The sequence below is a fragment of the Catharus ustulatus genome, chromosome 7 (assembly GCF_009819885.2).
Source record: "Catharus ustulatus isolate bCatUst1 chromosome 7, bCatUst1.pri.v2, whole genome shotgun sequence".
Classification (NCBI taxonomy): Eukaryota; Metazoa; Chordata; class Aves; order Passeriformes; family Turdidae; genus Catharus; species Catharus ustulatus.
In genome coordinates, this window is record NC_046227.1 from 10286303 (window position 1) to 10300294 (window position 13992).

The 13992-nt window shown below is 40.6% G+C and overlaps 1 protein-coding gene across 1 annotated transcript in view; it reads left to right on the forward strand.

Annotated features, from left to right (window-relative positions):
* Positions 1-13992, forward strand: part of PLCL1 (phospholipase C like 1 (inactive)) — a 183226-nt gene continuing 169234 nt past the window's right edge. The window contains exon 1 of the mRNA XM_033064272.2: positions 1-530. Within this exon, the coding sequence (XP_032920163.1) occupies positions 258-530 (273 nt within the window). The 5' untranslated portion in view covers positions 1-257. The remainder of the gene's footprint in view (positions 531-13992) is intronic.

The window sequence follows — 13992 nt, forward strand, 5'->3', positions numbered from 1 at the left end:
AACACGAGCCCGGCTCCTGTCACAACAGCGCGGGGCTGTGGCTGCACTTCCTGCGTGCTCTCCGCGTCTCCCGCCCCGCTTCTCTGGCACCGCGGAGTCCCGCGTGGGTACCCTCTGCCCCAGGGACGGACATGGCTCCTCTGGGGAAAGCTGGCGCTGCTGCCGCCGTGCCGTGAGAGGAGCGCCGCGGGACGCCGTCCGTGTGACTCCCCCGCCCTCTCAGCGCCCCGGAGAAGTTGACACCGCTCGGCGGGGCGATGGCAGAGGCTGCCGGCGGCAGAGAGCAGCCGGCGGCGGCCCGTGCTCCTCCCGACGCCGCTTACCGTGCCGAAGAGGAGCCCGAGCCGGCAGCGCTGGACGCTCCGGCGGCAGCCGGGGGCAGGAGGCGGGAGCGCCGCAGCGGCGTTTCGGCCGTGGGTACCGCGGAGCGCTTCCCCGGCGGCAGCCTGGGGCCAGCGGCAGCGCCCGACCCCGACGCGTGCCTGCTGGAGGCGGCCAAGGCCACCCCGCGGAGGAGCAGCATCATCAAGGTAAGGTGTGCCGTGCCGCTCCGGCGGGAAGTTTGCTCGGGTCCCGCCGCCGGGTTCCCCCGGCTGAAGCCGCGCTCCGTGCGCCCCTGCCCGTGGGAGGAGGCCGGACAGGGCAGAAGGGTGGTGGGAGCTCTCTGGAGATGGGCTGCGCGCACGCCCCGCGCAGGTGGAGCGGGCGCTCCCCCGTGCAGCACTGCTGCCCTGCCTGCGGCGAGCGAGGACAGCGGCGCCGCCTCCCCGAGCCCCGGGGCAAGCTGCGAGCCCGGACCGAGCGGCTCTCCGGTGTCTGTGCTGGGGGCTGCTCCCGCCGCCGCTCAGGGGTCGGGGTCCCCTCCGCGCTCCTGCGTGACCCGTGGGGCAGCTTCCCGCCGAGTTGTAAAGTTTTTGTGTAGCAGCTCGTATCTGGTCTTATTTAATATTTATAAACCTCCTGGAAGGCAGAATACATAGCTTCTATGGCGCTGGCTTTCTTAGTTCTTGAGCAGCAAAATATGCAGTGTCACAAATTAACAGAAGGTGTGTTTGGAGACGGGCTGTAGTACAGGTTGTTGCGGAGCAGCACCGGGTGTTTAGCACCTTTAATGTGCAATTAACAGGTCGGGCGTGCTCTTAGAGCCTCTTCCTTTGTTAGAGTCTGGTAAGGAAAATGTTTTTTTTATTATGTTAATTCTTCCTTTTTTTCTGGTTTATTTATTTATTTTTAAAATAAACTCGGCGGTTTTGAATTAAATAGCATCTCCTTGCAAGCATGTAGGCTTAATCGCTAGTTTCTGGGGAACTGATGAATGAAATCTTCTGGGCGAACTTAATTTAGCATATGGTCACACGTGATCCTCTTGTTAGTGATTTGCACTTGGAAGGCATCGGGAGAACAGCGGAAAATAAGACTTCTCGTCTGTAAATGTGTGAAGGCACTGGGTAGAGCTCTACCTCAATTCTGGAAGCTCAGGACGCATGCTTAGCTCTTGCAGCTTAGTATGTCTATTCAAAGGAAGAACAGATACTCGAAATAGTTGCTTTTTTGCATTTTGAAGCTTTAAACGTTCAGAGGAGACCGAGGTAGTTAAATGCAAAAGAGCCTCGAGGGTCCTTTGCGAGTTTCACTTTGAAATATTAACCCATGAAACCCAGCAAAGTGTTAAGGCCGGTAAAGATATCCACTGAATGTGATGGGAATGCTTCCAGGCTGAAGTTGCATGAATGCATAAATGCTTTACTAAATCAGGATCAAAGTTTTGTACTGGGATGGAGATGACGTTTTCTCTTAAAGTTGTGTGAAGGTTTCAAAAATTGAAAATGTGCAATCTTGGTTTCAGTTAAAAATGTATCTTTATTTATACAGACTATACCAGTCGCATGTGATAGATATGCTTTAATGTCAGAAATGGTGTATAATTGTTAATGACTGAGCAGCATTTTCACCACAGGTTGATAGCTTGATGTTGATAATTTAGCACATCTGATAATGATCAGCACATTAGCACATGGTGGTATTGATCGCTTTTCTAACTGGAGAAAGTTTTTTGAGACGTACCCTAGGATCATGTTTATAAGAAGAAAGATTGCTGACCAAGCAATGTATTAATGTTCTTAGACAAGGAACTGGTAAGGCCTCATCTGAAATACTGTCGAAATTCAGTTTCCTGTGCTTAGGAATGGTGCATCCAAACTGGAGCAGATGCATAGAAGGATAGCTAGGATGGACTGATAAGGTTTCTGGGTTAAATACTGTATGAGGGGAAAAGTAGATTTCTTGGACAAAAGCAAGGGATTCCTATGCATACCTCCAGTCTGGAAACTAGAAATTTATTCTGGGCCCTGTAAGGGTTTGGAATGGTCTTATGATAGGAGTGGAATGAAAAATGTCATCATTAATCTCAAATTTAATTGTTAAATAGATGGAGTAAGTTGGATAACATGACTGTGTCTGATAGCAGGTGTCTAAACTTGAATTGACTGGCTGTGCATCTCTAAGGCACAGTGTTGGGACCCCGTACAGAACATTGCATTTTTTCCCCACAGGGCTGTTCCAGTGGCATATAAAAGCGTTGTAAATCAGTTTTCTTTTCGCATTATACTAGGAAATACTATTAACTTGGGATAGAAATTAAATAATGTATTTGTCTGCATTTTCAGAATTTTCTAATTCCTGGGACATCAGGTGTTAAATGAGAATTTTAGTTGGAATTAAGATAAAACCCTCCAACTTACTTCACGGTTTTTTCTATTTTCCAGACTTCAACATGCAGCTCAAGCACTGTATGTTTTACAGGGAAACTAATTTTCTAGTGATTTATTATATTTATTTTACTCTATAAAGTCCATAAGTTCATGTAAATCTATAGTCAAAATAGTATTCTATTGCTTCCTCTAAGCTGATCTTATCTGCTGAAAAATGTGACTTAAGAAAGCAAAGGAAGTTGCACAGTAAGGACAAGCTCGTACTCTGCAGGAGTTGAGCACACTTGCTCTGTTTTCCCATTTCTCTCCCAGCTAGTTAAAGATGTACTTTAAACACGAGTGGTCTTGCTCAATTAAGCAAAAAGTTGAAGTTCTGTAAGTTTAGATGGTCAGAGTACACTTCTAACAGCATTTTTCCCCCAACTGTCTTTTGGAACTCTGCAAGTCTCAAGGTTAGCATCTGAGAGTTCAATTCCAGTGGAAGCCAGACTTACTTACATTGGAGTGTTCTGGCACCCACGGGCTAACTGTGAAGTACAAAGACTGAACAGGGACTTGCTTTAAAAACCTTCCCTGCAGCAAATTCCACTTGGCATATATTACAAGTAAAATATGAACCCTTCTAAATAATCTTCACTGCATTCATGTGTTCTATATTTGGTTTCAGAAACAAGGGAACTCATTTTTATAAAAAGAACAAGGTGTAGCCAGAATATTCTTATTCCCATTTTGCTTTGCTGATGTTCACAGCTTTGTAGATTGAGGTAAACGTAAAATAAGGTTCATGAGAAGTAGTTGTAGCTGTTCTTGTGCATTTGGTTGTTTCAGTAATGTGCGTTAGTCTTTTTTAGGTTTTGTGTTTTGGTTTTGTGGTGTTTTTTTTCTAATGCTAGCTAGAGGTAAATAGCCTTACTACTGAACTGAAACAAGAAAGGGAGTTTGCCGTGAGGAACTTGAAATCAGCAGACAAGAATGCTTGGAGATAAAACTGGAGAAATGGCAGGAGATCATGGAATTTGACCTGTTTTCTAGGAAGCCTAGAGATGGAGTATGCATCAGTGAAATTAGTTACCACGTTTCTTTTTTTTGCTTGTGAATAATCCAGGGCCAGTTATTTGCAAATAAAATAATAATTGCAACCACTTTTAGGCCAGGAGAAGACAGTGCTTGGAGAACTGGATTTCTGCTTTCTTTACATGTAATGCTTTGCAAGCCTTCCTGTGAGGGGGGCTCTAAACAGAGATAATGGATGTTGTTTTCCTTCTGGCATGTTCCTTCTGCCATTGCCATGTATGAGCACTTTAATAAATGAGTAGGAAGGCTGTGTAATTTGTTATGTAATGCTACTGAAATACTTTGTAACTTTGTACCAAAATATTTCCTTGTCAATTCTTATCAGGCTTCTCTCTGCTTTGTTCGCATGCAAGACAAACTTTTGGGATCGTGTGTTTGTTTTCTTCCTGGATCTTTGTTTTAAGATACCATAGCAGATAACGCAGCAGACTGTGCCCATGAAATGAACTTGAAGTAGCAGCTGCAGACTTTCCAACTCAAGAGACTAACTTCAGTCACTGTAGAGCTGTGAGACCTTTCGCTGAAGTTCTTCCAAAGGCTATTTGCCTGCTTCGTGCCAAGATTTTAATTTTTTTTCCTTTAAAAACCAGTTGAATTGTCCTTGCTCCTAATATACTACTAGCCTAAGAAAAAAACCCGAATCTTAGGGTTTTGCATTTGAATTAATCAATGGAAGTGTATCAAGAAAGCCAGCTGTCTTATTTCAAGACTTGTATTTATGCTTGCAACATTTTCAGCTTTAAAAAACAAACCTGCAGTAAAAGCAAGGAGGCTTCGTTTCTTTCAGTTTGTTCTGATGCGTGGTGGCAGAATTTAAGTCTTTTCAATGCATGCTATGTCTGTCTATGCAATGTAACTATTTAAGACTGTTTTCAGAAGATGGTTTTTCAGGACTGTGATGATTCTCCAGTAGCTTTTACATAGCTTATTGTTGTGTAAGCTTGTGTTTAGGCACTTGCTGCTTAATAATCTAAAACCATGACTATGCAAGATTCATTGAAGCTGATTAACTACTTGATACTCCAATGCTGATTTTATCATGACTATGTTCTTTGACGTATATGTACCAGAGAAAAAAATGGAGAATATTTAGGTTGAGATGACATTAAATAATGTGGTAGAACCTAAAAAGGTATTGGGAAGGGCAAGAATGACATGTCTAACCATGCAAAGATTGCAACAAAGTGGGAAATTCACCAGATGGATCTGGAAAAACGTAACTGGTGGGTGATACTTGTGTATGTAAATTCCCAAACATTGTGGGAAACAGGGAACTGGTTCTTGCTCTCATTCACAGAATTAAGTCAAGGAACAAACCAGATAGTTCTTTAGCAAGAGGTTGAAAACAAATGACAATATTTCCTGATGCAGCGTGTGAGTAAATCATGCACTTTACAACCTCAGAAATCTGTGCAGTCAGACATGTAAATGGGTTTGAGCAGGCTTGAAATGACAAATTGATGAAGAGAGCTTCACAATGCATCAAAAGCATCTGGCTCAGAAAGTTCCTAAGCTACAAGTGCTTGAACTCTGGGAAGCTACAGCAGAGAATCGACCACTTCTTATTTGCTTCTTATGTCTTCCCAGGCATATACTTGTCTTGGGATACCAGCCTGGGTTGATCTCTATCTAACCCAGTATCTGTTTATTAAAAATCTTAAATGAATTGTTGAGACACCAGGAAACTGGTTTCTGTTATTGCTAGTATAAAGTTTCCTTAGAAGTTGAAGAATCTTCTGTGTCAATTAATTTATTATTTAGAATTAATTTTACCAGCTTCACAGAAGAGAAGCAGTTTGAAGATAATTTTTGGATTGCTGTGGCATAGCTGTTTATATTGTCATAACGCTGCACTTGTATTCTACACACCACTGTTTTTCCTTAAGCATCTATTCAAGACAATTTTGGACAGAACAAACACTGTTTGTAGACCTGCTTTTGTCAAATGAGTTATATCCAGTAGTTAGTAGAGTGAAGATGGACAGTTTTTTTCTTTGAACTGTTGCATTTATCACCGAGTTAGATTCTCCTGGGGGGCAGTAGAGTTTCAGACGGGGGTTTAACCTCCATCTCTTTCCTCTTTGTTCTTAAAGCAACATCAGCATGTCCAGTTTGGCTGTGTTGGTAATGCTGTAGTGAGAAGGATTTAGGTCTTGTGGAATTTGTGTCAAGCTATCAATAATAATTATCATAGCAATGGAAACCACTTCATACAAAATTACTCGGGTGCAAGATTTGGGTGTATGGGTCTTGTGAACATGTCCTAAACACTCATCTGACTAAAAGTCTCCTAAAAGTTAATGGGTACCTTTACACTGACTAAACTTTACTACTACAACCTACATCCAAGCCAAACTGCTTCCTTTGAAGTTTATACCAAACTTGTCTCTAGAGTTAGTAGTCTGTATTTCTTCTCCTTTGGTTCCACTTGGCACATAATATAACATCTGACCAGTGATCTCAGTAAACATGTGGGTACAGATAGATAAAATATTGTGTTTGGGGTGTCTTTCCATGCCAGTTCATAATAGTCAAGGTGATTTGAGTGCCTTGCACTGAAATTACTGAAGTGTGACCTTTCTGTAGGATAACAGCAAGCCCAGTGATCTGCAAACACAAGTTCTGGCAGTTCTTTTCAGGAAGTTATTTGATAGGTTTTCTAGGTAAGAGGTAGGAGCTGTTAAGGCTGGGAATGAGATGAAGTTGGTGATACTGGTTGATTTGTTTTTAAATTATGTGCATAAAGACTTTTGTGCAGAGATACATAATGATTCAAAATAATATTCTGGTGACGTAATGAGGCTGATGGACAGAGCAGTGATGGAGCTTCTGTTACTTTCTACATATGTTAAGCAGCTGTTAAAACTGAGTTTTTGTATCTGTGTGGAGATGCAAATCCTGTTTCTCATGCTAATATTTTATTCATTTTGTAGTTTTGCTGAGATCATCACCATCTGTAACAAAAGTGTTTTAATTGAGTTGATGGTATATTTTTTCTGTTCTTCCTTACAGTAGATGTGAAATACAGGCAGTTACTGTAGACCCAATAATACATCTACTGTGGTGAAACATTTAGCTGGTCATTCTTGTCAACGTATTTGATTGGTAGGTGTAATTTCTGGTAATACTGGGTGGTTTTTCTAAGATATGAGGAAGGATGATTAATATTACTTTTAATAACACATGTATTTTAGTTTTTTTTAAAGCTAATGTGACTTGATGGTTTTGACATGCATGACAGTTCAGGAGCTACTCAGACTTGATTAAAAAATAAGTGCTACAAATGGTTAAATGCCTTTACTAAATACTAACAAGTTCTGAAGACTTTATACGTATAGGTTTGGAAATGTACTTAAAATCAAAACCTTGTTCTTAAATCTTTCTTTATCGTAAATATTCCGGGGTTTGAAGCCTACTTATGTAGAATCCTGTTTTCTGGAAGAGTCTTATATCCAAAATTTGCATTTTTAAGTGATTATTAACCCCCTTCCTGAAATATGTTCAAATTGCTGAGATTGTTATATCTTCATTAAGTCGTGATTCACTGTTTAATGTGCATTTACTAATCTATATATTGAAAATCAGACTGCTAAGACTTTGTGCAGGCCCTAACTGACATGAACTGGAATCAAACTGAGGTAAAACATTCCTCCTCTTCCACAGCCACTAACATAAACGAAATTAGCCTTGGGATTATTATTTGAGGCAGTATGCATCAGATGGAATTATTGTGGCATGCCTGTTTAAAGGTGTATCACAGTTTAAAGGAACTGACACCAAAGCATTACTGTGCTTAGGGGATTTAAAAAATATATATTCTAGCTGTAAATATACACTGTGAAGATTTGGTTCTCCTTCTGAGTTATCTGCTCAGAGGGGTACTGACGTACCATGTCTCAGATAATCCCAGCAGAACCATCTACAGAAAACATTCGTTAGCATCATATTGAGTTTTCCCCAGAGGCTCTCCATCCTGCTGGATCCTGTTTGACCTTCAGGTTGACCTGTGTTATGCTGCTTTGGTACTTCTTGAAGGGGTAAACGGAGAATGTGTTTTCTGCCCAGTTCCTTGTTCAGAGATTTGTTCGAAGTGGAAATATGTTTGAATGCTTCAGAGTTGTCATACATTGATTTGTATGGGTGTAAGAGGCTATAGAAGAAGCAGAGTGGTTGGTAATTAGGACTCAAATCATTCACTGGATGCTTGTTTTGGTAACTGGGATACAACTTCTGAATGGGCAATAAGAATCTCAGTTGGAAATCTATTCAGTATGAAGCTGGCTGCTCAAATGCATACCTTTCAAATAAGTGTAGAATTAGGTAAAATGCAGTGCTCAGCATTTATTATTTTATGGACCCTAAGTCTGTTAAGCTAATTTTGATTCTCCCAGAGTCATTTGGACCTCATTACCTGTATTGTACTACAGGTGGACTCAGCGTGTTTTTAATTCATTAGATGTGTTAGATGGATTACTAATTTGTTTTGATTGTAGGCTATGAAAATTTTTTATTCTGTTGCATTCTTTCGAATAATTTGGAGGGTAAATACAACAGAAAAGAGAGTTCCTTAAGTAAAATACAGGATGCACTTATGGTATGAGATACCTGCTGCTCATGGAAATGTATCAATATCCATCTTGCTTTTGTGTATACTAATGGGCTTTTCTCCACTTTGTGCTGATGCATCTTCTAAAGAGTGTGTCTGCTTAAAAACCAAACCAGGAGAACAAGTAGCCAGACAAAAACTTCTGCCAGCAGTATTGATGAAGAAGATTACATGAATTTAAGAAATTCTGTTATATTGGACCCTACTGCAGTCAGTGCATTTTGAGGATAAGTGTGTTTTAGAGACTGCCTGAGAATGACAGCTCCACCATCCTTGCAAGAAAAAGGCAGGAAATAAATAGCAATAGGAGGTAAAACTCCTTGATCAGGAATCAGATGCTAGTGCTTGAGTACATCAGGAAAGCCACAGGGTAGAGCAAAGTGAGAGCATGTCTAGAAGCTCGAGTGAAATTCAGAAAATTGGATTATGTGTAATCAGAGTGCTGCTGAGAGCAGAGGTTGTCACAGGGAGCAGACACGGCTGAAATAAAACCAGGAAGCCTGGCTGGGAGGCTGGGCTCTGGAGCGAGGAGTCAGCCAAGAGAGCACAAGCAGGGCAGGGTTGAGGTGGAGGACCAGGACTTGAGGAAGAATTTTGAGCCCAGCCATGGGCATCCCATTTGCAGATGCAGCACTGAGCTCCCCTGCAGGCAGTCACACAGGACAGAAAAACAACAGTTTGTTGTTCTGTGCTAGAGGTGTGTAGGTGTTTAAGGGGACTGGCAGCCGAATGATGTTGGGTTTGGGGATGGAGTGGGGAATCTGTAAAAGGGCACAAGGTGGCTTCCAGGAGGCCAGAGGGTATTCTACCACAAACATTTACAGCGGCTCTGGTTGAGAGAACAATGGGAGGATGGCTGAGGGCTGCCTTAGTCCTGCTCTTATCAGCTTGGTGGTGAGTCCTTGCATCTCTTTTTTAAAGTGAAGATTGCTGCCTGTTTGGGCTGCACTGTTAAGCTTTCCATACCCTTGTAGCATTTAGGCAAGTTTACCGTTGTGTATTAATATCACAGTGATGTTTTAGTTTTGTTTTCATTGTTGGGATGATTTTTTGAGAAAACAGATGTTCTTGGTGTGTTCTGTCAGTTTTAGCCTATTTGCATAGAAGAATGAAAAGCATTATTTTTACTTTACATTGTTTTCTCTTAGGAAACAAAATACGTTATGGGCAACACTTCTCATAAATGTAGATGAGTTATGTGGTCTCACATTAATTTTTTTTATAAGCTGTAGTTTTGCTTGGAAGACCCATGTAATTTTTTTTGTTGTTCTTTTAAATTGGTTTTATAACAACTTCCATGAATATCTGATTAGAAGTTGCATTTGCTCACCCAGAGGAACTGCTGAATTCTTTGAGCAAGAGCTATCAGGAGAAAGCACTGTGAATGGATTACTCTAAGATCCTTCCTCTTTTTCCAAATGAGATAATGTAGGAGGTTATTATATTAATTTAGCAAATGTAATAGTTTAATAAAACTACTATGTTCCATTGGAGTATGACACACCTCCAGGCTACCTCATGTAAATACTGCAATAAAAAATTCTCTGAGCACTGGCTAAAAAAATAGAAGTTGGAGTTAATGAAACATAAGAAAAAAGACTTTGTGCAAATGTTTTGTGTTCAGTGGTAGATGGAGCCCAGCCCCCCAGACTGCCTGGAAGCTGCAAAGCCTTCTTTGGGAATGAAGCCCTCATCTGCTGGAGCTGGCCTTGCTCTGTGGGTGACACCCAAGCCTTGGCACGGGGGTAAGGACAGGTTCGTTCTGGGACATACGCTTGGACGTGTCCTGAAGGAAGGCTTGTTGTCTAGAGTTATGTAAAATTGGTTGTATTTGTGTATGATTTGGAAATGCAAGTCATGGTATTCACGTAGCTTGCGAATTTCTTGCTCAGTGTTATGATTCACAGTGGCAGTTGCTCCCTAAAGCAATGCAGATTTTCAGTATAAACATAGTTTCTGCAGTGTGAAATCAGTGGCAATTTTCCCATTGCCATCAATGGAGGAGGGATTGGATTGAACACAAATACCCAATCACTAAACCCTGTTATTTTACTTAACAATTTTCTTTTTCAGACTCTTAAAATGTGATTGTTATGCTGATTCTACTTTGAGCTAGACAAGGTTTGTTTGGCAACATAAAGACTGTATTACTTTAAATATCAGTGCTAATACTGCTGAAGAATTAATTTTGGGAATTATTTTTAGATAAGTTCTTATTAGAAGCACAAAAAACCTAAGTTGTTATTGGAACTGAGAAAAAATTAGAGATGACTTAACTCACAGTGAATACATTTGTTTATTGTTTGCTTGGCAGTGCTGCTGTGGAATCTGTGTGCTGAATGCCGATTTACAATTCTGTTCATATTCAATGCTTTTTTGCTACTTCCTTATGGATGAAAGGGAGGTACTCTCATACATAGTAGTGAGATACACTACTCTGATCGACAGGGCTAGTGCTTAGAAGTGAGTGATCTCAATGGACTGATACAAATCTCCCTTTGTTGAGATCAAATTGGAACCTGTTTGTGGACTTCAGAACATTCTCCTGGTACCCCTGGTTGCCAAAGGTGACCTTGGTTGTAGCTACTTAAATTATTTTATGTTCTCATGCTAAGCGTAGATTACATAGACCGGTCCAAGGACCTTTCTACAGAAGAAGCTGGGTTGCAGCAGTAGATGGGGGGAGGATGAGTAAGTTGTTTGGCTTGGGAGAGTGAAAGGTGAGTGAGTTGAGCATCGTGCTTTGCCTAGGCTCAGCAGCTCTGCTGGGAGGGTCATGGGTGTGGAGAGCAGGTGAAGCTTAAGCGATAGGAAAAAAGGGTGATTTAATGAGATGAGGTTAACATCCTCATTTGCATTGATCAGCCTAAGGAATGTAACCATGTCCCATGAGCTGTGAAATGCTGACATACAAGCACTTGTGATAAAAATCTTGTGGCTTTGCCCGAAGAGCTCACCTTTCTGAGTGCTAATGGCCATTATCATGTTTAAATGTGAGCTGGGGCTAGACGGATGATCCCGTTTACCAAGAAGAGATGAGACTGAGAGGAACAGGGAGCATGTTAAACGGGGCAATGCAGATCAGAGAACTGAGATGCTGGGAAGCTGCACCTTGTAACCTGCTTGTGGCAGTGCCTGTGATGTCTGGGAAGAGAGCAATTCTTTTGAAATTATCGAGACTTAAATCATGACAAACAAAAAACGCTGGAGCTTAAGAGTACGCTCTTATCCTGTATAGCAGTATTCTTGCCTTCCGAGTATGGAGGGCTACACATTTTTCTTAGCTTACTTAAGAAAATTGGCATAAAGCTGGTGCCTGGCTTCCACATAGCCCTGCTCTGCAAGGAGGAAACTGTGTCTCATTTCAGACGAGCTTTAACTTCAATGATATACAGCTTTCAGCTTGAATAAACAGCTAGCTATATCCTACTGCAAGTGCATTTGGCATAGTTTTTAGAAATTTGAGGATTTGAAAGGAACAGTGTGGGCACAGTGTTCTGTTCCTCAGGAGAAGAAAGATCAGTTTTCTAACCTAAGAAGGTGGCAGGATTTTCTGTCTTCGTTGAACAGTTGTGAGGTAAAAGATAGAACCCTGCTGAAGTCCACCATTGGTGGGGTATAGTCTAGAACTTTATATTTCATTTGAAGTACCATTTTGTTTGTTTATTTATCTGTACACCTACTCAAGAATCGCAGAATGTCTCTGGCTTGTGTTGTGGCATATTGCAGCCAGGAGCACATATTGCACGGTTCTCGAAATAATACTCAAGAAAAACACTGTAGTGTTTGTGTCTGGATATCTGTATGTTCTAAAGAACATAGTTCCCACTTGCTCAGTTGATTATCTTCCCTTTCATCTATGTGTACAAGTATTGTATATACTTTGCATGATAATAGAAATTCACAGAATTTACATTGACTTTTTATGCATTAAATTTTGCATTATTGCATAATTTTAGCAGTGGAAAGTTATAGTGTTTTTTCCTTGCATGAATCCAAGAACTGAATGTGGTAGTTATTGGAACATAGACCTTCTTTTCAAAAGGAAGAAAAGGCTGTTTTAATGCAGCAGAAGTATTTGAATAAGAAGGTCGAGTATGGTTTATCCCGCTAAATAACTTGCATGTATTGGAAATGTTTCTTTTCATCTGTTTTTTTTTTTTTGTATACTGTAAATACAAGCTGGAATGGTGTATTTGGAAGGTTTAAAAAAAATTGTATGGACAAGTATCAAGTTTTGAACTGATGGTCATCAGGAGGTAGCTAAAAGTAAAGCTGGTAATAGAGTGCCTATATAATGATTTGCATTAGGTCTTAATTAAATAGAGGATTATATTGAATTAATAGGAGCTTTTTTGTGGCTGGTTGTCATGCCTACCTGTATTTTAGTAGTTGTTCAAAATGCATTTTCTCTTAATTAACTTTGTATGTTTCCAATTAGGAGTTGACATCTGAATCCATGGGGAGCATTTGGATATAACCTTGTATTGCCCCTTTGGGTTTATTATGCTCCAATCAAGTAATTAATGGATGAATGCAAATACAAAATTAAATTATATGAAAGAGTAATGTTGTAGAAAAGTTGTCAACATGCTGTGTGTTTGTATAACTCAATTTCATCAGTTGCTTCTCAGGTGATTTGGCTCATTAATCTCTACACCATATTTTGTTGAGGTACAAATCCTGAAGATTTTCTCCCTCTTTCATGTTTTTAAAAATACAATGGGTTTTGTTTTTCCTTTGCTTTGGTGCTTTTTTGTTTTATTTCGGTTGGTTGTGGTTTGTTGTGTTTTAGTTTAGCTTTTTTGCTTTTACTGTTCTACCACTGCATATATGATATGTGTTTTGGCTGCTATATAAAAGATTTTACTACATCAAGAAGGTGTCTGGGGTACCTGTCATGCTTGGCTGTATGGATTGTGGCAATTGCATTGCAATTGTAATTTTAAATGCCTTATCAAAGGCTGGAGAGGCTAACTTGAGGAGCATTCAAGACTCAAGGCATCAGGGAGGTATTTAGCATCCTTCTGGAAAGACCTGAGATGGCTGGACACATAACAGCTGTTAAATGAGCTTCTAATGGTGTCAGATGAGCCACTAAGAACCAAAGAATGCCAGGCTTCTCTCTTTCTGTGATGATTTAGTGCTCAATAGCAGTAAAATAATCCAGGCAATGCATCAGGGAGAATTGCTGCTTTTCTCAAGTGGTTCTTTAACTTTTAAGATAAGCTTCATGGTGTTTCCAGTGATAATAATGATTAATGTTTCCTTTGCTGTTGACTGCTCTTGGGTTTGTTTCTTGGTAGTTTATATACTATACGTGAAGTTTAGCACTATCTCTCCCAGCAGGTCACTTCCAGCCATGCCTAACTGCTTAATTAATTGAGTCATTACGATAATGGATTTGTAGTTGGTTTTACAAATCTGTCTGAGTGCCTTCTTCCCTGAGGACACCATTGTACTTTGTTCTGAGAGGTGTGAAAAGCAAGAAAGGTTTAACTGCCAAATAACTGCACATAGGAGCATTCAGAGACTTGGAAGAGAACAGCTCAGGAAATAATTCCATGCTCCTGCTCACTTTAAAGTATGTATTGTCTTGTG